Genomic DNA, 23,632 nt, shown 5'->3' with positions numbered 1-23,632 from the left:
CAATGTAAAGATCTACTCCGTTTAAGGTAAGGTTTGTCCCCTGTATGATCGAAATTGATACTGTTTTATGATGATACCATCTGTCTTTTTATATTTGTGAAAATCTTTCTAAAACAGAAGATGGACAATCCAATGGAAATCAATCACCAAAGAGGTAAGAATATGTGGGCTGTAAGAATATGTTGAAGGCTGGCTGTATTGGGTGCAGATGACTGAACTGCTCACTTTTGTGTCTGCGGCAATACAGATGAGGCATACAAAGTTATGTCAATTGGTATTGGTATGCAGATCACATTTAGCATCCTCCTCCCTTACTTCTTTAAAGAATACCCCATAGGCCTCAACATTATGGACATGGTATGTGTATGAAAACCACTAACACAAGTTGTTTTAAATTCACATTTACCAGAAAAACCAAGGTATGAATACTGGTCATGTGCATGTTTTGTTAATAATCTGTATAATTACTATTTTTGGGATTCACAGACCCTCCCGCCACACTGATGAATATAACAGGAAACCTGTTCGATCACCATACACTGAAAAATCATTCTGGCTATGGATACATCAACACATTAACCATTTGGGGCGGCAGGTAGCCTAGTGGTTAGAGCGTTGGGCCAGTAACTGAAAGGTTGCTGGACTGAATCCCCGAGCTGACAAGGTAAAAATCTGTCGTTCTGCCCCTGAACAAGGCAGTTAGCCTACCAGGGAACAGTGGTTTGTCATTGGAAATATATTTTTATTCTGCTTTGCCACTAAAATAATTATAAACACTGATAACTAAAATATTGTTATGCATATGATCAATAACAGGAGGGGGGGGGGGGGGGGGGGGGATTTGAGGATCCATTAAAAGGGGTTCTTCGAAGAACTTATCAGGGTCCCCCCACAGTTTCAATTTGAAGAACCCCTAAGGAGACTCCAACAGCCTTTCCCTTTAAGAGTATGTACATGCTCCTGATATTTCTAGGTATTTTCTCATCTCATTCAAATGCATCTTATTTCTTGGGGAAGAACTTGCTCTCTTAATAATAATAATAATAATAATACAACGGATGGCTCTATGCAAGACAAATATTTACAATAAAAAGAACATGAATAAATGATACAACCACTTGAACTTTGAAATGTGTGTTACATTTATTAGCCTTAAAAAACAGAAGACATTTGGATGTTAGGTATATATACACACAATGCTTTTAACCAGAAAAGGCACCTGGACGTGCGAGTGAGTTTTTACATTAGGAATATTCCGGCGTGGCTCAAAACTGCAGCGCCTATTAAACCCCAGACAAAATGGACACATTCACCTGACCAAGGTACACATCTTTATTCAACAGGTTAAAAAGCTAAGAAGACAATAGTGGTGTAGTGATAGCTAAAAAATATATTATTTTATAACATAAATACGATAGTCTTATTAACGTTGCACATATTCTGTCTGCAACAAATTTATTGGTATCCATCTCGCCTCTGGATACAGACAGTCCACCGTGTTTGCAGGGAAAAGTACAAATGAGAGTTAACTCCTATGATATCAACCAAAACATGCCTTAAACTTGAACTCTTTTAAAATGTAGCAACCTACACATACTTAATAAATTATATTCTCAATACAAACAATTCATTATTTACCATTCAGAATCGAGAGCTATAAAAGAGCTCTCGTATAGGCCATTTATGTCAATGGCTTGAATCTGAGCTGCAGTGAAGCTACGGCTGTGATTGTCTGAAACATTTCTTTATTGCCATCAGTATGTGCATGTCCCTGTAAGGGGCCTTTACTGGCAGTCTTTGGCCTTGTGGGTGGCTAATCTATTTATACCGCAGAGCACAAGAAAATGAAGTCACGCTAACTGGTGAGTATATCTGATCTGAATAGTGGGGCTGTGTCAACAGGGCTTTCCTACTGAAATGCAGTGCCCAGAGATCTGTGTTGAGACACTTCCTTTATCTGAGAAAATGTTCTTTGTCCAAAACGCCGTGCGCAAATACGAAGAGCAAGAATGTGATCCGTTTACATTCTGGCTGCATGGGAGTGAGACAGAGCAGGTTATGCTTACTAATGTGTCAGGGAAACTTCCTCTTAATCCCGGCTCCTGTTCAGTAGGGCACACTGTAGCACTGTGTTCTCATTGGACAAGTTCAGGTAGTACCTCTGTTTCAAAACGTTTTATCCTTACTGACCACAACCCTAATGTCAAAACGCTCCAGTACAGCCCTGACAACAGCACTTCTCTCCCTCTCACTGTGAAAAGGAGAAGCCTTCCCACAGTGAGGTGAGGGCATATGGACATGTTGGTTGGTGCTGCATTCTAATCTATATCAGCAGTCCTGCTATGATATCCACTACTAAACCACAACCGCACTGTGATAATATCAAGGAGAACTACGATGAAAATGTGTGGCTTGTGGTAAGTATAGTGACCTGGTACAGAAGTGCAAGCCAGAAGGAACCAAAAGCCCAATTGACTGCATCTTCTCTGGCCAGCAGGGGAAAGAAATCATGGGTGCGCATCTCAGCGAGGAAATCAAAGCGACTCGATTGGCCCTAGTAGTCTCCTTATGGACACCCAGATGGTTCCGCCCACAGTGCCTTTTTTCCCTCTTTCTGATTGGTCCCATGAGAGAGCTGCCACAGTATTTTGGAATTATCATCAGTGATGACTGGCCGTTCCCTCAGGCCTTGTGCGGGTGGGATGGGTGTCGGGTCACTTGCTGAGGCTGATGCTGACGTAGGATGTTGGGATGTAGCCCTCGTTCCCGTTGGCCCTGCGGACCCTGGTCCAGCCGTCACCTTTATCCTCCTCCACTACAGACAACACCTCCCCCTCCTGCATGGTGATGGTCCCCTCGCTGGCACCTAGCAGGGACATGACAGCATGTTACACTATCGCCATGTACAAGTGTGTTATACCACAATAGTGTTGAGTACATTGGTGTCATTGTGACCCATCCACACCTACCTGGGAAGTTGTACATGGCTGTACATTGGCCGATGGGAGCGACAAGCTCCTCCTCCTCCTCAAAGTCGTCGTCAAACTCGGCGTAGATGGCCTGAGAGGGATCTGGAGTGCCTTCTTCAGAGTGGGTTCCGTCAGGGCTGGAGGGAGAAACACACATATGCTTAATAATAAATATTGTTATACGACTACAGTACATTTACTGACAGCCATGAGTGAAGTCTCAGCGTCTGGTTTCTAACCTGTATGGTTCGTGAGTGCTGCCGTTGTTGTTGGAGTGAGACCTGTAGCTCAACGCATCCTCTGGTAACGTATCTCTCCTGAGCATCGAGTCCCCTCGCCTTCCTGCCTCTGTCAACCATGACTGCGAAACAAAGCACAGAGAAAATATACCATTGTTTCCTATAGATTGTGCTCGTGACAGATTGTGAGTGAGACCAAGTTTAAGAGAGGGAAGGGTTAGTATATTAAATTAAGAAAAACACGAGATCTGTGTTTACAAAGAATTATGTGAAGAGGTAACAAACAATATGTATTCTAGCTTGCATATGGGAACATTGCATGCAGTACATGACTGTGGCCAGTAGAGGGGAGTCCATTACCTCATACTTGTTGAGCTCTCCTCTCAGTCTCTCCATGTTCTGGGCTGTCTGGTTGATCTGGGGAGACAGACTGGCAGGGTCTCCCATCTGGGGGTTCTTCTCATACACATCCTTCATCTTCTCCAGGGCCTCACTGGAGAGACCGAGCAACACACACACACAGAGAGACAGACAGAGAGGGAAAGAGAGGAGATGAGAGGTGGATTGATTCTCTGTGGAAATGCATCCCCTGTGAAGTGCAGTAATTGGTAAACAACACACACACAGGAATACTATGTTGGGAGAAGTTGTCAGTAGTCACAGAGATAGTTGTCAAAGCAGTCAGTCAAAACTCCCCCACACACCTCTGGTCCACTTCTTTCTGCAACTCCTTGCCAATGTCATCTAGTTTCTGTTGTAACCTCTTCCTGCGCTGCTCGGGGGGGAGATGGCCAAAGTCCTCTGTCACCGTGGGCTGAGAAAACGCACAGGGCGGAACAGTCACTTTAGCACACACACGCACACACACACATTCTTCATCACCATGGCACGTGGTTGGAGAGGAACACACCCCGCCACCCACAACCACCTCTAGAGGAAATGCCGGTCTGTGGTTAGGGTTCAGCCCAAGGGAAACGGTTGACGACAAGAAAACATTTTTAACCTCTAGTAATGACATTGTTTTTGCTTTAGAGTGAACAAACAGATATGCTTCGTTTTTTTACAGTGAGCTGAACCCAAGACCACCACCATTGTCACCCATATAATCATTCCCAATACCATCCCATTGGCAGCACCCACCCAAATGAGAACCTGTTTTTAGGAACTCTTCCCATTGGGTTTTGTGGTGAACGTTTAAAGGAAGGAGTTTATCATAGTGACAGACCAGTAAAACAATGGAGGTAAACTGAAGCCAATATAAAAAATAAAAATAAAAATCGGTCAAATTATACCATGTTGCCCCATTGCTGCAGTGACTTGAGTTGTGTTGTTACACCCCTAATCCACCAGGTGGCCACCTCTTCAACTCTAACTCCAAACGGACAGACAGGCCATGTTTTCAGCCCTCTGCTTTGCATCCAATGTTGAATTTGAATCTGGCTGTGTTCCAGTTCATGTGCTAGCAGCTAAACTAGAGCGTGAACATTCCAGCATTGATTTGAGAAGGTAAACAAGCAGACTTTAGTGTGACGCTTGAGACCAAGATGCTTGTTCAATTGTACTGATGGAGAGGTGGTCATGTGTGAGATTCCCCGTTAATGTGAGAGGCTGAGACACCCTTTAACACCCCACACAGACACCACTCTAGTATTACCATTACTATGATCCTCTCTGGAGTGAGCCTCTGAGGGAGAGAGAAACAGACAGACAACACGTGTGTGTGTGTGTGTGAGAGTGTGAGTGAGAGAACTGAGTGGTTCGAGCCCTGAAGGTTGATTGGCTGAAAGTCGTGGTATATCAGACTGTATAGCACGGGTATGAAAAAAATTTTTTTTGTACTGCTCTAATTACATTGGTAACCAGTTTATAATAGCAATAAGGCACCTCAATGTTTGTGGTATATGACCAATATACCACGGCTAAGGGCTGTATCCAGGCACTGTTGTGTCACGCATAAGAACAGCCCTTAGCCGTGGTATATTGGCCATATACCACAAACACCAAGGTGCCTTACTGCTTAAATATATATACAAAGTACATTCGGAAAGTATTCAGACCCATCAACTGTTTGTTATGTTATCAGCTTCACTCTAAAATGATTTAAATAAAAACGGTAAATAAATGGTTCTCCTTCGGGAAGGTTCTCCCATCTCTGCAGCACTGCACCAATCAGGCCTTTAAGGTAGAATGGCCTGATGGAAGCCACTCCTCAGTAGAAGGCACATAACAGCCCGCTTGGAGTTTGCCAAAAGGCACCTAAAGGACTCTCAGACCATGAGAAACCAGATTATCTGGTTTGATGAGAACAAGATTTAAATTCTTTGGCCTGAATGCAAAGCGTCACGTCTGGAGGATATCTGGCACCATCCCTACAGTGAAGCTTGGTGGTGGCAGCATCATGCTGTGGGGATGTTTTTCAGTGGCAGGGACTGGGAGACTAGTCAGGATTGAGGGAAATATGAATGGAGCAAATTACAGAGAGATCCTTGATGAAAACCGGCTCCAGAGCGCTCAGCACCTCAGACTGGGGTGAAGGTTCACCTTCCAACAGGACAAAGACCCTAAGCACACAGCCAAGACAACGCAGGAGTAGCTTCAGGACAAGTCCTTGAGTGGCCCAGCCAGAGCCCGGACTTGAACATCTCTGGAGAGACCTGAAAATAGATGTGCAGTGACGCTCCCCATCCAACCTGAAAGAGCTTGAGAGAATCTTCAGAGAAGAATGGGAGAAATTCCCTAAATACACGTGTGCCAAGCTTTCAGCGTCATATCCAAGAAGACCTGAGGCTGTAATCGCTGCCAAAGGTGCTTCAACAAAGTACTGAGTAAAGGGTCTGAATACTTATGTAAATGTCATGTTTGGGTGTAGACTGATCAGGGAAAAAACAAAACAACGTAATTAATTTTAGAATAAAGGCTGTAACATTGCAAAATGTGGAAAAAGTCTAGGGGTCTGAATACTTTTGAATGCAATGTGTATTCAGAGTATAAAAAACACCCGGGGGGGTTCAACTCAATATTAGGAAGGTGTTCTTAATGTTTGGTATATTCAGTGTATGACACCTTCAAAGATTCGGTCTTTCCACTCTGAAAGGTCAACACCTGAAACCTGAAACATTTTGCTCATTAAGTTAGTCCGTTTTGATTGAACGTATTCAGTCATTTCATGGAACAATAAGACAGAACAGGTTGATCCACCAAACAGGAGGCCTTTGTGAGGAGACGTTGTGACCCCTGACCCTGATGACTCACCATTCGCCCGAGGGTCCGGAAGGAGGATATTCTGGGTTTGACTGTCTTATTGATCTCCTTCAAACAGTACGACAATGGGTCCCGGCCGAACTTGGGGGAGGGGGTTCCGTTAGCGGGCGAGGGGGCGGGCGGCGTGGACAAGGGGGTGAGTGAGGAGGGGGAGGGAGAGAGCTGGGGAGGGGTGAAGCACAGACACCCAGGGAGGGGGTGGCATGGAGGGAGAGAGGGAGGGGAGGACAAAAACAGATGACAAGGGAAAGAGGGAGAGACACCATCAACACCATCAACACACCACACAGAGAAGACGACACTGCAGCAGTTACTCCTGCAGAAGCCCACAGCCACCGGATCATTCACATAGCGCCACAACACCAGCAATGAAACACCAGTACAGCACCACAGCCCCAACACCAACAAAACACAAGCCACGATGAAGGGTAGAGTAGAGTGAGCCTACGTGAGGAACAAGGTTGACAGATTGGAGCAGACCAATGGGAGGTTCCATTGGTTAACCTTAATCTGGACACAGGTAGACTGAAACTTTGTAGAAAGGACACCCTATAGGTCTGGACCTGGTATACGTGCTTGTAATAAGACATGGCAGGTCTCTAAGCTAGTGGGAACTACTGAACGTTGGCATGATGGTGTAACCACATGACCAAGTGAGGAGCAGCGAGGGAGAATATAGTCATCTCTACAGGCTGGTTTCTCAGTCACAGATCAGCCTAGACCTACAGTAGTCCTGGACTAAAAAACACTTTAACACTGAGTCAGTGTTGTGCAGTGGGGAGACTTTTTACAAATGACATCCAAAGCTCTTTCTCACAGGCCAATATGAAAGTTAACTCTGATCATTACTGATCCACCACTTTGGGGAGAGCAGGAGCGATGACACAGGAGCGGTGCACCACACAGACAGGACGGGAAGTAGGCTGGGTGCATTAGAGCAACAGGATTGGACAGCAGTCAGCAGGGTAAGCCAATCAGACATGCAGCAGGAGGAAAGTGCTGGAAGAGACTGGAGGGAGGAGAGAGAGATGCAGCAGGGGATAGAGGCCGGCCATGATGTAGGTTAGCTCGGTGTTGGGTTGCTGTACTCAACATTCCTGTCTAGTTTATTTTCAGTCATTACAGACTGGCTCAGGAGGCCTGTTTAAGGGACATCCGATATATTCTAGATCTAGACGGCCTCTAGGGGTCCAACGCCATCCATGATCTCCAATGACGGTGTAGAGAGAACACAGAAAAAATGAGTTCACCTGGAACTAGTCATCCCTCCCTGTCCCAGTATCATCCCTGATGGTTGGCATTTCCCAAAGGTGTCATTGTGGTGGTTTGACTGCTAATGTTATAGTCTAGGCCAGTATAATACAGTATAATAGCAGTGTGTTTGTAGCGGAAAAGTCAATGTGTTTGTGCCTGTCTGTGCTGATGAAAGAACAAGCTCTGCAGAACGTTGCCTGCTAGTAGAGTTGACCTATTGGAAACCACAGTCAGTCACACGCTACAGAAAGTCAGAGGGGGCTTATTCCCAGACAGGCCAGGGACACAGCCATGCACATACCAGTTCTAGAAAGGTGTGTGTGTGTGAGAGAGAGGGGAGCCATGCAGTTTGTACATGCAGAGCTCTGGGAACAGGAAAGATTGTGTGTGAGACCACAGCTTCAGGACCATAGTGATAGAGGTGGTCCCCAGAGGGACGTTCCCAGACTCTGTCTCCCTGATTCAACCCCTCTGCCTCAACACTGACACACACTGCTTCACGGTTGATCTACCTGCACCTTGGAGCACTGATCATTTCAAACACTAAGAAATCAACTCTTTCATAGGAGGGAAATAACCTGATTTGGGCATGAATTGTAAATTAGGATAATAATGTCTCTTCCTAACTCAGAAAGTCACTCAGCTAGTCAGAACTGAGTCATGGGAGTGGGCTGTACCAGGGAGTGCAAACTAGTCATTGTGTCTGTGAGGAGGCGTGGTACTAGCAGCCTACCTTACTCTTCTTGCTGAACAGCCAGAACGGTTTGCTCCTGTTCTTGCCCAGCAGCTCCAGGGGGCCTTTGGGTGTACCGAGGGTGCCCAGGCTGCTGTCTGAGGAGGCACGGTTGATGCCCTGACTGTAGTCCTCAAAGTCCAGGTCCCCAGGACGCTCAAAGCCTGACTTGTACTGCTCTATAAGAGCTATGGAGTCCTGCAGGGACAGTAGGTTACATTATGACAGTGAAACACAGACCAACAATACCGAAACGTTTCAAAGCATTTGTGTTTCATACCCATTTCCCTCAAAATTCTGTCAAACTTCATTGGACCACATGCATCTACGTACGTTACGTCTGGGTTTGTTCTGTATACATGCAGTACAGTACGGCCGACTCACATTCCTCTCGTTGACATTAGTGCCCGCTTTGGTGACGCCCTCCAGACACTTCCCGATAATGGGCATCACGTGCCTCTCCGTGTCTGAGAACAAGACGTAGCCCTGCGCCAGCTTCCTCACCCGCCTCTCATCCATATCCTGGAGTTTCTATAGGGCAAGGAGGCACATACATGACGTCACTCAATCAGATCTGCCATGTCTTGGTGCCTGATTACAGAGTAACCATCTCAAAAAGGTCAGCTGTGTTTTCAGTGTCTGTTGAACCCAACGTTAGCATTTAAAATAGCTCCAGCAGAAGGAAGGAAAGCTAGGTTAAGGTCAGGATGGATGGGTGAGAGGCTCTGCCTTACGTTGAAGATGAGAGGCATGTCGCTGAAGTAGAACTGGCTCTGCTCCTTGTTGTATTTCTGCAGCTGGGCTGCGTAGTCGTTCTTACACTCCTCCGCTATGTGTGTCCTCATGTTGGCCTGCTGTTTGGCCTGGACACCGGTAACAAAACAAACACACAGGTCTCACACACACAGGCCGGTATGGTGGCTCACATTCCACTGTTTAAAGGGGAAACAGGACCAGTAGGACAGCTGGAATGTGTTCAGTAGGGCACACCGTAGGAAAACGTTCTGCAACGGAAAATGAAAACCTGTGTTCTTTTTATTCAGCGTTGGTGTCCTCCTACCTTCTCGACGTCGGCCTTTGTGGCGTTGATGTCCTGGTCAGTTTTCTCGGCATACTGAGCAGCTTTGTCTGCTTCCCGCCACTCCCTCTCAAAACGTTTCTTACTCTGAAACACAGAGAGAGACAGAAACACATCCATGTTGATCTTAGCTAACCCAACACTGTGCTCAGTGGGCATTTTTTGAATGGAAGAGAATAGACTACTATTGTGTACAAGCGAGACCTCCGCTTCACCCAAGGGTAGTAAACACTTGCACCTGACTTTACTAAAGTGGTGTTGACATACAGTGATGAGCAATGGGCAGGAGTGCTGCTGGTTTCTGGTCTCATTTTGGTTCCCTTCCTCTGCTTTTAAAAAGAGCTCCTCGTCTCTTTTTACTGTATATTACAAATACTGGTCACCTGAGTCACCACACACACATGCACTCACAACTAGTGAACAAACGTCCCTTTCACCGATGTAACAATGACCCCACTTACAGCAGACAAAAAGCAGACAATATGAGAGAGCATTCAGAAACATTTGACAGCTTTCACCACTATAGACAATGGAGGACAGTGACTGGACAAAAACATTGGTCTTTGACTGAACAGAAAGAATAAACAGTTGTTCACTGACAAGCAAAGTACAGGCCTACTGTATAGAGAGGATGTATACATTAGTATTCTACCGACAACGTAGATTTTCCCTTTGGAAGAGAGGAGTTATTGGCAGACGGCCTGTCATGTAAACAAACGTACACTGTCGAGCTGCTTATAGGTGCTCTCCAAACTCTGCTGGGCTTTCTTGGCCTCCGACAGATGCTGCAAACAGACAAACAGAGAGAGAGGACACATGAGACACCAAGAACACTAGGATGATGACATGACGTTCCCTACTTAGAAAGGGCCATTGGGTACAGAATAAACAACGGCCACCAAAAACCACTGAACAAAACAGATGGTAAACAAATAGCAGTCTGTCTCTCTGTGGGTCATGTCTACTGGGAGACTTTTTAGTGTTTGTGTGTGTTCTATATTCCATTGGGGTTGGGCCAAGGCATTCCTCTGCTTTCAGAGGACGACAACACGACAGTGACCATCCCCTACGAGACAACCCAATCAAGGCTACCTTCGTGCCATAACAGAGGAACCTACAAATCTCTGCTCGTCCTTCCTGTCTCCTTCATACTCTCCTTCCTTTTCCCTAGATCCCACCCATCTTCACTCGCCCTCACTATAATAATCTGAGTTTTGAACTCTTCCATCCTTCCTTCTCAGTGTGGATCTCTCTCTCTCACCGTCTTGCGCTCCATCTTGAGCTCCTGCAGGTACTTGGTGATTTCGATGCAGATGTTCATCATCATGTTCTCAGCAATCAGCTCCCTCTGTCCTGCGTAGTCGTTCATCTCATTCAGGATGTCCAGGAAGGACTGGTGGTTTGAGAACCTATGGGAGAGGGGGGGGGGGGGGGGGGGGGAGATGAGATCTGTAATGGATTTGGGCATTGACAGGAAGTTACATACACTGTTGCTTAAATAGCTGTGTTAGCCAGGTAATGATAGGTCCATTACTTCCTTATTCCCGTTTCCCTCTCAGGGGGTATAGTAGCAGTCATTTGCATTGCTCTGCAGGTGCTGGCATAGCCTCTCCAACTACAGTACTATAGACAGGAAAGCAGTTTGAAAAGACATCATTGAAATTACGTCATGTATTGTTGGTGTATTATTTTAGTCAAGCTTTGTTTTCCTTCTCTATGTCTGATTAGGAACTGAAAGTCATGTTGAAGATCACAGCTGGCCTGGGCAGGTACAAATACAGCACATTTATTTTATGCACACACACATTCATTCACACACACATTCATTCACACACACAAAAGCCCACCTGCATTCCTGTTCCTCTTTACAGCCTCGTTTAGGATTGTATTTCTTTGTTAGATTTCTGTCAATATTAGGAGAGGGGGAAGATATGGTAAGTAGTCTGGAAGATTGCATCTGTGCTTTTGACATATTCTAACTTAATTATCCTAAATGATAGGAAAACACATGGCATCAAATTAGGGTGTCTATTCAAATCTCAATGAAGACGTTCTACTAACCTAAATTGGTTACAGTTTGCATTTAATAGAAATGATTTCAATTTAAAATCAATCCACACCTCTAAGAAACAACACACACAAATATTTGCTTCTTGTAGGCAAGACTGCCCCGGTCCACTGGCACAGTTGATCTTTCCATTTTTATCTCAATATCAAAATCATTTCTAGGTAACAATTAATTACCTTACTGTAAATTGTTTTGAATTCAAATGGTCAAAAAGAAACAAAAAAAGCTCAAGCAAGAATTCTACTAAGACTGGGAGTGGTCAGTCTGGGAGTGGTCAGTCAGTCTGGGAGTGGTCAGTCTGGGAGTGGTCAGTCTGGGAGTGGTCAGTCTGGGAGTGGTCAGTCTGGGAGTGGTCAGTCTGGGAGTGGTCAATCTGGGAGTGGTCAATCTGGGAGTGGTCAGTCTGGGAGTGGTCAGTCTGGGAGTGGTCAGAGAGGAGCCTAATGGGAAGGATGTGTAACCTGAAAGCTAGCAGTTATTAATCTTATATTATCATCTAGGTCTAAAAAAAAACACCCAGCCAAACAAGCTGAAAATTCAGGCAGCTCTTACACTAAAAGGGCATTATCATAATTGTCACAATTTCACTGTATGATTCCAACCTCAGTGTGGAGATATATATATAAAAAACTAAGGATATCAAGTTTCTGACTGCACTGCCCCTTTAAGGGAAAGCCAATGCAAAACTACAGTCAAGAATAACATCTATGTTAAAACACAGCCATTTCTCCTATTCTTCCTTCTTTCATTAGAGCTCCCTTTGACCACATCCTGTCCGTCATGTGCCAGTCTGCTCCCACTTCCTCTCCTCTCCACCAGAGCACAGCAGCAGATACTGACAGACACACGTGGAGTGAGAGTGAGGAACAGAGAAAAGGGGAGGCAGTAATGCAGGCTCATGCTTGAGAATGAGGGCAGTGTTTCTGGGACTGTCTGGGCTGGGGCAATGCCAACAGGGGGAGACAAGTTCAACTCTGCCCCAAACTAGTCATAAGACACCACATACATTTCATAAAACAGCTTTCGAGCACAAACATCAACTGCTGTGGGCACACAGGCAGGAACGAGGCCTGAGGAACCATGAAGAAGGAGGCCTACCTCAGCTGCTTGGCATAGTTCTGCTCTATCTCCGTCCTCTCCTTCACAAACTTGACATACTTCTCTACCAGTTCCAGCCCGGATTGCGTGTGCTTGTCGATGATGTCATATTGGTCCTGGGGAGAAGGAACATGAAAATAGAGATATTACGGACGATACACACGAGATGCATGAAAAGCTCGCCACCATTCGATAAGAATGACAGGGCGCGTTCCATTGGGTGAGTGACGTCATCTAAGGAAATGCTGGATATTAAATCAGTCCGAGGCAACATTTAGTTTACAGACTGTTGATACTGAATCTCAAGTCACCATATCTACCCAAATGTTATGCCTTCCAAGAATTCTCCACATATACACAGCCATTGACCCCCAGCCTTGAGGTGCTAAATCATGCTGCGTTCTGTTGCTAAAGAGAGGGGGAGAGAAAGTTGGAACAGGGCCAGAGAAAGAGACTGAGAGGCCACAGGGAGGAGGACGACCTTCTACCGACAGGAAATAGGAAGCGCCCCACTCTTCCTGTGGTACATGGACTCCGTAGAAACATCCCACATATGAATTGCATAGAACACTAAATAACCAACTGATTACCGCAAAACTGCCAAATTGGAGGAGGCAAGTGGAAGGGAGCGAAGGTAGGGAACCTGTTCGTCTACCTTTTAAAGGCCAAAATTGCCTAAAAGAAATCATCATAAATTGAAAAAAATACCAGTTTCATTGGAGGACCAAAATGTTGACAGCGGTGCCATACAGATTGTAAAATAGAAGAGATTTGATGTACCGATTCTATGGCACATGGTTTATGAACTGATACAAAACAACTTGAAGAGTTTTTCAATCAAAATAAAATTGTATAAAATTCTTGCCACCAACAGAATGTTATGTTTATAGGGCATACAGCCATCTCAGCTCTGCATATTTTTGCTGCGAAGAGACAGTATCATTAGATCATTTATTCTGGTATTGCCCCTATGTAGCTTGTTTCTGGTCACAGGTTCAGGAATGGCTGAAAAATCACAACATTTACCTCAAATTAACCCTACAAATAGGACTGTTGGGAGATTTGGAAAGCCATAGTCAATCAATCAACAATATGATAGTTTCAATAAAAATATTAATCTTTAATTTACAATCTGTAGATACTATGGGATTAGGAAGGTTCAGAATATATGTGAAATATCACAACACAGTTGAAATCAAGTTGAGGGAGCGTGCAATTAGCCTGCTGACTGCAGGAATGTCCACCAGAGCTGTTGCCAGAGAATTTAATGTTCATTTCTCTACCATTAGCTGCCTACAACATCATTTTAGAGGATTTGGCAGTACGTCCAACCGGCCTCACAACAGCAGACCTCCACATCCAGCTTCTTCACCTGCAGGATCGTCCAATGGGTGGTGAGTAGGGGGTGCTGAGGAGTATTTCTGTCTGTAATAAAGCCCTTTTGTTTGAAAATACTCATTCTGATTGGCTGGGCCTGGCTCCCCAGTGGGTGATCAAAATGGCCACCTGACTATTTAAAATAGACCCCCCCCCCCTCATTTGTTTGTACATTGCATAGAAAATAAACAGCGAGTAGCAGCATAGTCACTTCACCCCTACCTACATGTACAAATTACCTCGACTAACCTGTACCCCCGCACATTGACTTGGTACCCCCCTGTATATAGCCTCGTTATTGTTATTTTATTGTGTTACTTGTTATTATGTTTTACTTTAGTTAACTACATATTCTCTTAACTCTTCTTGAACTGCACTGTTAGTTACGGGCTTGTAAGTAAGCGTTTCACGGTAATGTCTACTACACCTGTTGTATTCGGCGCATGTGACAAATGAAGTTTGATTTGATGCCCTCCCAGGACCCACCCATGACTGTAGCCCCGCCCAGTCATGTGAAATCCATAGATTAGAGCCTAATGAATTTATTTCAGTTGACTGACTTCCTTACATGAACTGTAACTCCATCAAATCTTTGAAATTGTTGCATGTTGAGTTAATAATTTGTGTTCATCGGTGTATATTCTTGCTGTGTAACTACTGTGAAGAAAATAAAGAAGTGCCATGCATGTAAACTGTGTATATAATGTACAAAAAAAAGCTGTAAAAACAACGTTTATTTTTTTGTCCTCCGAAGAGGAAATCGTTATTTGATTTCCATACACTTCATAAGCAAACGTATCGTCAACTCACACAAGAAAAACTAAATAGACTTGCTACCACACGTATCATGAACAGAAATTCCCACACTTTGATATGCAGTGAGGACTCTTCTAGTTTCTTTAGTTCCTTTTTTGGCTGGGTGCTTTATGGCCACTTCAAGTACAGACAAGCCTGTTAGAGAGAGTGAGGATGATATCAAGGAACTCTAGTTACAGTATGGAGGAGGGCCATTTAATGGGAAGAGATTCCTGTCATGTTGGGCCATGTTCTTGACCCATCCTACCCCTTCAAAGGGCACACGAAAAAGAGAGTGAAGAAATAACACCTAAGGCCTTTGATTTGAGAAGAGCACGTGAACATGCGGGCTTGTATGAGACATTGCGAGCGAGTTGCTGTATGTGTGCATGTGTAGAACACAGAGGACTACATTTTGAGAAGTCTGATCAAATGTTTCGGGGGCAGGAAAATGAGGACCACAGCACACAGTGTGCTCTTTTTGTGTTCACCCGAAACACCACCAAGAGACGCGGAGAGAACACACAAACTGGTTGGTTTTCATTCCATGTTTAACAGAGTCCTCCTGTCTGAGGTTAAGTTGTAAATAAACCAAGCTGATGGTTGTGAAACAACCATTCGGGCCTACTGGCCGGGGTGAATGTCTTCCACCACACAAACATAACCTTGTTTGCCCTCTCCATAAGACAATTTTGTTTAGAAATTGGTTCCAATTTAAAGATTCAGTAAGCTAGGACATTCAGTTGGGTTTTTCCATGAGCATACTGTTGGCTTCATGATAGAATTTAGGACACACGGACACATCAAAGAACCGTAATATTCCAATGACTGAAGGCCCATCCATCCATGTTGGCCCTGCCTCAACCCAGCAGTCTTCTACCTCCACCCCCCAACTCCAGACAGATGAACTTGGGAAGGCATCACCCTAGGCATGGGAAGTCATCCTGCTCAGTGGTGGAAAAAGTACCCAATTGTCATACTTGAGTAAAAGTAAAAGATACTTTAATAGAAAATGACTTAAGTGAAAGTTACCCAGTAAAATACTACTTGAGTAAAAGTCCAAAAGTACTTGGTTTAAAAAATACTTAAGTATCAAAAGTAAAAGTAAAAAATTAAAATGTCAAATCCCTTATATAAAGCAAACCAGGTGGCACCATTTTCGTTTTTTTAAATTATTATATACGGATAGCCAGGGGCACACTCAGACATCATTTACAAACCAAGCATGTGTTTAGTGAGTCCGCCTGATCAGAGGCAGTAGGGATGACCAGGAATGTTCTCTTGATAAATGTGTGAATTAGACCATTGATTTTTTTAGTACTTTTGGGTGTCTGGGAAAATGTATGGAGTAAAAAGTACATATTTTCTTTAGGAATGGAGTGAAGTAAAAGTAAAAGTGGTCAAAAATAGAAATAGTAAAGTACAGATACCTCCAAAAATGACTTAAGTAGTACTTTCAAGTCTTTTTACTTAAGAACTTCACACCACTGATCCTACTCCATGACCACAGAGATGGTTTCCTAACTTAGTCACTATCTTTCATGAACTTTATAAAGGGACCGTCTGCCATGCTACATTTCTTTACAGGCTCTGTGTGGAACACACACACAGAGCCTGTCCTCACTCAGTCACACTCGCAGCCAGGGCTAATGCCCATACACTGATCTTACACACTGAACACTAGGTGCCTAAAATAACTGCTGGATTAACGGCAAGGAAAGCAGGGGACAGATGCCACAGAGCAGGCAGCACAGTTGGCCACGAACGTTACTGGCCAAACACAATCACAACCAATTAGGCAGTCTGGACATTGTGGCGAGAGAAAGAACGAATGTCGAATGACTGTTTTCCAATAGTCTCCCTCACACATAAATACAAACATATGAAAACATGGTTAGATGTGTGTGCAAATTGAAGTCATTCTCTAAATTACCAGCTAATAACACCTGATAGGAGAAGGTACAGTAAACTACCAGCTAATAACACCTGATAGGAGAAGGTACAGTAAACTACCAGCTAATAACACCTGATAGGAGAAGGTACAGTAAACTACCAGCTAATAACACCTGATAGGAGAAGGTACAGTAAACTACCAGCTAATAACACCTGATAGGAGAAGGTACAGTAAACTACCAGCTAATAACACCTGATAGGAGAAGGTACAGTAAACTACCAGCTAATAACACCTGATAGGAGAAGGTACAGTAAACTACCAGCTAATAACACCTGATAGGAGAAGGTACGGTAAACTACCAGCTAATAACACCTGATAGGAGAAGGTACGGTAAACTACCAGCTAATAACACCTGATAGGAGAAGGTACGGTAAACTACCAGCTAATAACACCTGATAGGAGAAGGTACGGTAAACTACCAGCTAATAACACCTGATAGGAGAAGGTACAGTAAACTACCAGCTAATAACACCTGATAGGAGAAGGTACGGTAAACTACCAGCTAATAACACCTGATAGGAGAAGGTATGGTAAACTACCAGCTAATAACACCTGATAGGAGAAGGTACAGTAAACTACCAGCTAATAAAACCTGTTTGAGTTTGCATGTTTTCAGAGAAAAGTAGAGGTTTGAAGAAATGTCTCTTGGGTTAAAAAGGGAAACAGATGTGGCAAATAAATAAATAAATACATACAAGAGCATGGATAGATGAGATGTTTTGAGTTCATTAAACGAGGTCAAACCTAATTAGGTTGCTGGTGCTCCATGCAGCACAGCACTAAGGCTGGAAAGAGGACATGAGGAATAGAGAGGCCCAGGGGGGGGAACATGGGTAATGAGGTCAGAACCTACCGTCCCACCCTCCTCTCTGTAACACACCATTTACATATTCACTATACGGGGTGTGTGTGTGTGTGTGTGTGTGTGTGTGTGTGTGTGTGTGTGTGTGTAGGAGGTCAGATCACTGGGTGGGTGGTGGAGTAGCCATAGCCTAGCTCTCAGATAAACCATGTAGCAACATTGAGGGGCAGTGTGTTCTCGGCCTGATTTTCTAGTGAAAAGACTGCTTGTTTCTCTGTTTGTCTTGTCCATTGTGTCGCCTACCAGCTACCACTGTAACTCACTCTTGTGCACATTGGCTGGGGAATCCATGACAACCGGTGGCCGTGAACAGAGGTTGAAATCAACTTATTATACTCATTAAAACCATGTGAGATCGATGAGCGAGAGCAAAGATCCATCCAGCCATCTATGTTAAAAAGTGAGCTATTGCTTGTTGTCACACGGTACTCTAGTGGGCACCAATCCTGGTCCTGGAAAGCAAGTGTTCACTACAGTGTTTTCCCAGGCTATTTTAAACTCCTCAATAAAAGGTATTGGTGATCAGTAATTAGCCTGGTTGGCAAACCCTCTCTCCAGGACTAGAGTTGGGTTGGTGACGACTGGCATGCTCAGTACAGTGCACTGTTGAAAACATTGAAGGATCTGGAGTAAATGTGCCATCATGTAACTGATATCATTCAATATGTCAACTGTGTGTGTGAGACTGTGTGCTCCAGCCATGCGCACGGTGGGCAGCAGGAGGCAATAGTGTCCTATTTCTGGGAATCAAGTAGCGCCCAACTGTGTGACAACTTGTTGCGGGCATGGCCCTCCCAAAAGTGGATCCTTCCTTAGGACAAAACTAGTCTTGGGGCAAGGAATGTCACTTAAATTCACTCAAGCTCAAAACATCAAAGGCCTAGGCCCTAGACATTCTGAATGTCTGGCAGTTTGTGCACAACCATCTGGGTCATAATGTTTAATTTCTCAAGAAAAAGCTTGACTTTAACTTGGCTAGCTAGCTAATAGCATAATGATCTGAGAGACAAGACACCAGCTGCTTTGTTCTTCAGGGTCCCCAATGACAACACTTTGATTTGAGTTACGAATCGTGCTACAACTTATGTACCTGCTACAATGGCTGCGTTTACACAGACAGACAATTCTGCTCTTTTGTCCATTTATGGAGGGGGGGCTTATATGCAGATTCAGGAATGCCCACGTGCAGGAACGTCACAAATTGCGTGCAGCAATTACACACTATTATATTTATGGGCAAAACACACTGATCCGATTGGGCAAAGGACAAATTAGTGAAAAATATCAGAATTGGACTGCCTGTGTAAACAGCGTCACATTTGTATCTGTTCAGAGAGTGACATGCTGGTCCAACTCAAGGTGTCAAAGAAATTATATGGACCCATCCAATTGGCAACAGATTTTCATGTGAAAATTCAAAAATAATAGTCATTTCAGAGTTTCCTTTAGGACAATCTGGCGCCGGACAACAGGGAACATTTTTATTGACCAGACATTTATGGACATCCATATGCATTCAGATCCAACCTGGCGCAGCCAACAGCATCAATAAATGAGGGATATTGGCCAAATTAACCACATTTACGAGTCCTTAAAAACCACCCTTAAACAAATTACAAAAACACTATTCCTTGTGTTTCGATGTGTAGCATATGCAAAACTTTATAGACTATTTTGAGGCTACTTTCCTAAAACAATTGTCCACCCCACGGTTCAGCTGTCAGAGATTTGAGCACTAAATGCACCAGGGATGCAATGGCTTCCGTGTCCACAGTATGATATTCATATTTTAACAGCTTAATTCTTGTTGTACACAAATGTGTTTACATTCCTGTAAGTGAGCCAAGATAAATCCATCCACCTGACAGGTGCGGCATATCAAGAAGCTGATTAAACAGCATGATCATTACACAGGTGCACCTTGTGCTGGGGACAATATAAGGCCACAAAATTACTACAGGGGAGTATCAAGCAACTTCGCACAACCATTGAAGAGGAATGGGACAACATTCCACAGGCCACAATCGGCAGCCTGACAACTCTATGCGACGGAGATATGTCACGCTGCATGAGGCACATTGCCTATTTAAATAAAGCTTACTTACTTTTTTTTTTTTTAAATGGTCACACTAGATACTGCCTGGTTTTCTGATCCATGCCCCTACCTTAGTTAAGGTGCACGCATGTTTATGTATTTTTGTTCCGTATGCGTTTATATATTTTTGTTTTTGGTTCTAAACTTCTTCCATTTAAGAATGATGGAGGCCACTGTGTTCTTGGGGACCTTCAATGCTGCAGAAATGTGTTGGTACCCTTCCCCAGATCTGTGCCTCGACACAATCATGTCTCGGAGCTCTAGGTCAACTGTGGGAACTTAAATAGACAGGTGTGTGCCTTTCCAAATTATGTCCAATCAATTTAATTTACCACAGGTGGACTCCAACTTGTAGAAACATCTCAAGGATGATCAATGGAAACAGGATGCACCTGAGCTCAATTGCAAGTCTCATAGCAAAGGGTCTGAATATTAAGGTAAAAAATAAAAGTTAAAAAATAAAAAAGTAAAAACTGTTTTTGCTTTGTCATTATGGGGTATTGTGTGTAGATTGATGAGAAAAAATGCATTTAATCAATTTTAGAATAAGGCTGTAATGAAACAAAATGTGAAAAAAGGGAAGGGGTCTGAATACTTTGAGTATCTGCTTCCATACATTTTTTCAACTGGTGCCGGGGGACCTTCAGATGAATCTTGTGAGGCCCGTGGGAATCCTAGAGCAAAAACAACCTGACAACTCTCACACATTGGCCCTTAACATGTAGGTCCATTGCTCGGTCAAGAGTTGTTGATATCTGATAGAGTTTTGCATAATACATCCCATGCCTCAACTGGGTTTGCCCGAGCTTTATTTATCACGGCCACTGATCACTCTATACAAACAATATCTAGAAAATGTTTGAGGTGAGAGGATTGTAGGGGTAATCCAAGCACTAAGGATAACCTTTTTATGCTGATGTCAACCCCACATAAATGATTCATTTTCTGAACCAGTTGCAGTACTAATGCAGAGTCATCATAAAAAAATAACTAAAAGGTGGATCTTTGTTCACAGGGAAACCCATAACTTTAGTAAGGCAATTTAAAACATGTGACCAGAACTGGGACGCCACAGGACATTCCCAAAACATGTGCATTAGTGTTCAAACGGCATCTATCACATATTGGAGTAGGAATCAGCTTGATAGAATGCAGCCTTTAGACAGCATGTACTAAAGTCGATTTCATCCACACTTGCATTAGTCCCCTCGTTTGGTGATCAATCATTTTGGCAAACAGATTGTGAACCCGAAAACTGTATGTTTGATTCTAGAGGGGGGGACAATGAATAGAACAATTGTTTATTTAAGGGTGTAGGGGCAGATTTATGTCATCTTGTCCTCAGGAGATTTTATTATGTATTTACTTTCGTCTGATCTGTGGAACAATTCTCATTCTTAACAATGGGCTAAAATATAGGGTAATAACATGCTTGTCGGCTAGAACACTACAGGTATTCCCCACACATTTTATTATTCCACTTCTTCCCGATTTTGCCAGTGTTAATCACACATTTGAAGTCTGATATGGCTACTTGTGTATTTGCTGCCATTCATGAACAGTTTTGAATCAATTATACAAATAAGCATTGATATTAAATGCTCCAGGAATCAAATATTTTAGTATTGTGCACAAGCTAGGCAGCGATGGTAGAGTAAGATGACAGCAAGGATCTTCAACTATATAGTAAGCAAGTAAGTAGGTAGTCTCGCACGAGTCGGAACGGCTCACAGGGCAGGAGCCCAACTCTTGTTTCTGTAGCGTGAGGCAGCTTGATGTAAAGTACACCCCCTGGATAAAACGCTAGTCTATTCCAGGGCCTTACCTCCAATCTATCTCCTGAGTAGGCACAAACCACCTGAATATTGATATGTATTCGATTTTTCATCAAGTTTGGGTGATTTAAATAAAATGTTGTTATAACAAGAACATTTTCAAAACACCCAGCACTTGAGAAACATAGATCAGGTGTGGCCAACTCTCCTGGAGAGCAAGCAGGATTTTCTTCCAGCCCTATTTAAAGAGAGTTACCCACTAATATTAAATATTCCTGTGCAGAGCCTTGGTGTACTGGTGACACTCCACGGCATGTGTTGCATACAACTTTCCACCTGAGAACAGGGATCAAATCCCTGCTTCCAACCTTCCCACTGTTTCTAGCATTTGCCTGTGTCCCTATCTCCATTTCATTCCTGTCTGAAAGTGTCAAACCACAACAACAAAGATACTTTGAGATTTTTGGGGGATAATGTAACAAAGTCGTCAAATTGAGTGTTCATTTCATGTTCAAAGCATCCTAAATACATCTAACCTGTGGTTTAATTTGTTGTTTTTTTCCACCCCGGTCATAGGCCTACGTCATGTCAAAATACATAGAATTGCAGGAAATTTGTTTTAAAACAGTAACATTTTCTTGAGTGAAGACCTCCAGGGTCCCATCTAGGGGTTGTGCCAGGGGGCAATGAAATTCAAACGCAAATCTCCGCTCCAAGATGTATTTTAAAGCGTATTTCCTGCAATTGTACAATATCGTATGTATGTTTATATGATACCAGAGGACGAGGCCCAAATGAGTTCCAAAAAATGTACACTTGGGACACGCGGTCAATTTTGACCCTGTTCTGGGTCCAGTTGAGTGTGGCTGGGACAGATGTTCTGAGAGAGAAAGAAATCTCAGCATAGTTTGACTACCTCCATCAAACCCAGTCTCTTGGTATGCTCATAGTCGTAGAAGAACATACATGCTACATCACATTAAAAGTGGCAAAAACAATACTTTGCAAAACTTCACGAGAGCTAAAGCCCTTGGCAGATCCCAGACTGCTCGCATACTCACCCAGAGATCCGTTCCCCAGTCCATGTTTAACGTCTTCTTATCAGCGGATCCCTGAATACAAAGAACTTCCTCAAAGTTATCCCAATTTGGAGGACGCCTCAAACCTGGGAGATGAATTCCGAGGACGCTCAAATACCCCTTCTGTATCCTTTCCGTTTCTAAACAGTGAGAATCATTTCTCCCTATAATTTAGCTAACTAATCTAGTTCATCTAAACAATATTCGTTGCAAAGGAAAGAGGGATAAACTAGCTTTCATATCCGCGTCACTCCCAAATCCTAATTCTTAAAGGGACAGTTCCCTAATGTATTTTCCTTCAATAAAATGTTCACTGGCGACAGACTGGCAGTGGCATGTCATAATCAGTGAATCTTGTTTATTTATGGGCATACACAAGTCACTTTTAAAAACATCTTTGAAAATAGTTTTTATAAAGGAAAATTAATGTTCAGATTCTATTGTAATTAGACTTCAGCAAGCAATACAATTAACTATTGATATAGAAATATGAACATTCTTATTAAATTCCTTTGTATGTTGTCAGATGCAAGACACTTGAACAGGCAAAAATCTACAAAAGCATTGAAAAAACGCTAGTCACACTAAAAAAGCTCATAGTTAGATTGTGTAAACACAATTCAACAAAATGTACCACTGAATCAAGGCCTATGTATCAACAGTATTCTGATTCATTTTCTAGACTAAGGTAAGCACACACACATAGCTACTTCATACTTACATAAATCCTCAAATTTGACAACACTATTTGTTCAAGAGGGCAGCCAGCACATGGCAGTAATACATTTCATGTTGTTATTTTCTTATACAGTGCAATTCCTAGCAAGGACACAACTTTCACTGGAGACGGGGGCATGTCCCCCCCACATTCTGAAATTCAATTTTGTCGTCCCCAGTTTTATCATTGGAATGTGATACAAAACTAGGCAACGGCGTGCTTTAAGACCACGCGGATGTCTCCGAGCGGTTGCATAGGTTGTTTGGAGTGTTTATCG

At 43.4% G+C, this 23,632-nt stretch overlaps 1 protein-coding gene across 6 annotated transcripts; it reads right to left on the bottom strand.

The window, feature by feature from the left end:
* Nucleotides 1-1,121: 1,121 nt before the first annotated feature.
* Nucleotides 1,122-22,904, bottom strand: trip10a (thyroid hormone receptor interactor 10a). Of its 6 annotated transcripts, none has more exons than XM_036941096.1 (17): nucleotides 22,620-22,741; nucleotides 12,701-12,816; nucleotides 11,382-11,438; nucleotides 11,069-11,157; nucleotides 10,796-10,943; nucleotides 10,257-10,319; nucleotides 9,517-9,621; nucleotides 9,191-9,319; nucleotides 8,841-8,987; nucleotides 8,457-8,654; nucleotides 6,461-6,631; nucleotides 4,863-4,892; nucleotides 3,913-4,022; nucleotides 3,569-3,701; nucleotides 3,209-3,330; nucleotides 2,970-3,106; nucleotides 1,122-2,866 (listed from the first exon to the last, which is right to left on the bottom strand). In XM_036941096.1, exons 3-17 carry the CDS (start codon nucleotides 11,385-11,387, stop codon nucleotides 2,715-2,717), a joined length of 1,740 nt encoding a protein of 579 aa, XP_036796991.1. In that variant the 5' UTR covers nucleotides 11,388-11,438; nucleotides 12,701-12,816; nucleotides 22,620-22,741; the 3' UTR covers nucleotides 1,122-2,714. The 6 variants fall into 6 exon arrangements, with proteins under 6 accessions (XP_036796991.1, XP_036796992.1, XP_036796989.1 ...); XM_036941097.1 differs by lacking the exon at nucleotides 22,620-22,741 and adding an exon at nucleotides 19,854-19,871; XM_036941094.1 differs by lacking the exon at nucleotides 11,069-11,157 and having other exon boundaries at nucleotides 22,620-22,904.
* Nucleotides 22,905-23,632: the final 728 nt, after the last annotated feature.

The sequence above is a fragment of the Oncorhynchus mykiss genome, chromosome 13, assembly GCF_013265735.2.
Source record: "Oncorhynchus mykiss isolate Arlee chromosome 13, USDA_OmykA_1.1, whole genome shotgun sequence".
Taxonomy (NCBI): domain Eukaryota; kingdom Metazoa; phylum Chordata; class Actinopteri; order Salmoniformes; family Salmonidae; genus Oncorhynchus; species Oncorhynchus mykiss.
This window is presented reverse-complemented; position numbering and strand designations above follow the sequence as displayed.

Excerpts from the sequence above, each read along its gene's own strand:
- trip10a (XM_036941094.1), bottom strand. The coding sequence starts at position 22,643 with ATGGACTGGGGAACGGATCTCTGG. Across the intron at positions 8,988-9,190 it reads ACATGCCTCTCATCTTCAAC|AAACTCCAGGATATGGATGA; the intron begins GTAAGGCAGAGC and ends CTTGCCCTATAG. Across the intron at positions 3,107-3,208 it reads AGCACTCACGAACCATACAG|CCCTGACGGAACCCACTCTG; the intron begins GTTAGAAACCAG and ends TTCTCCCTCCAG.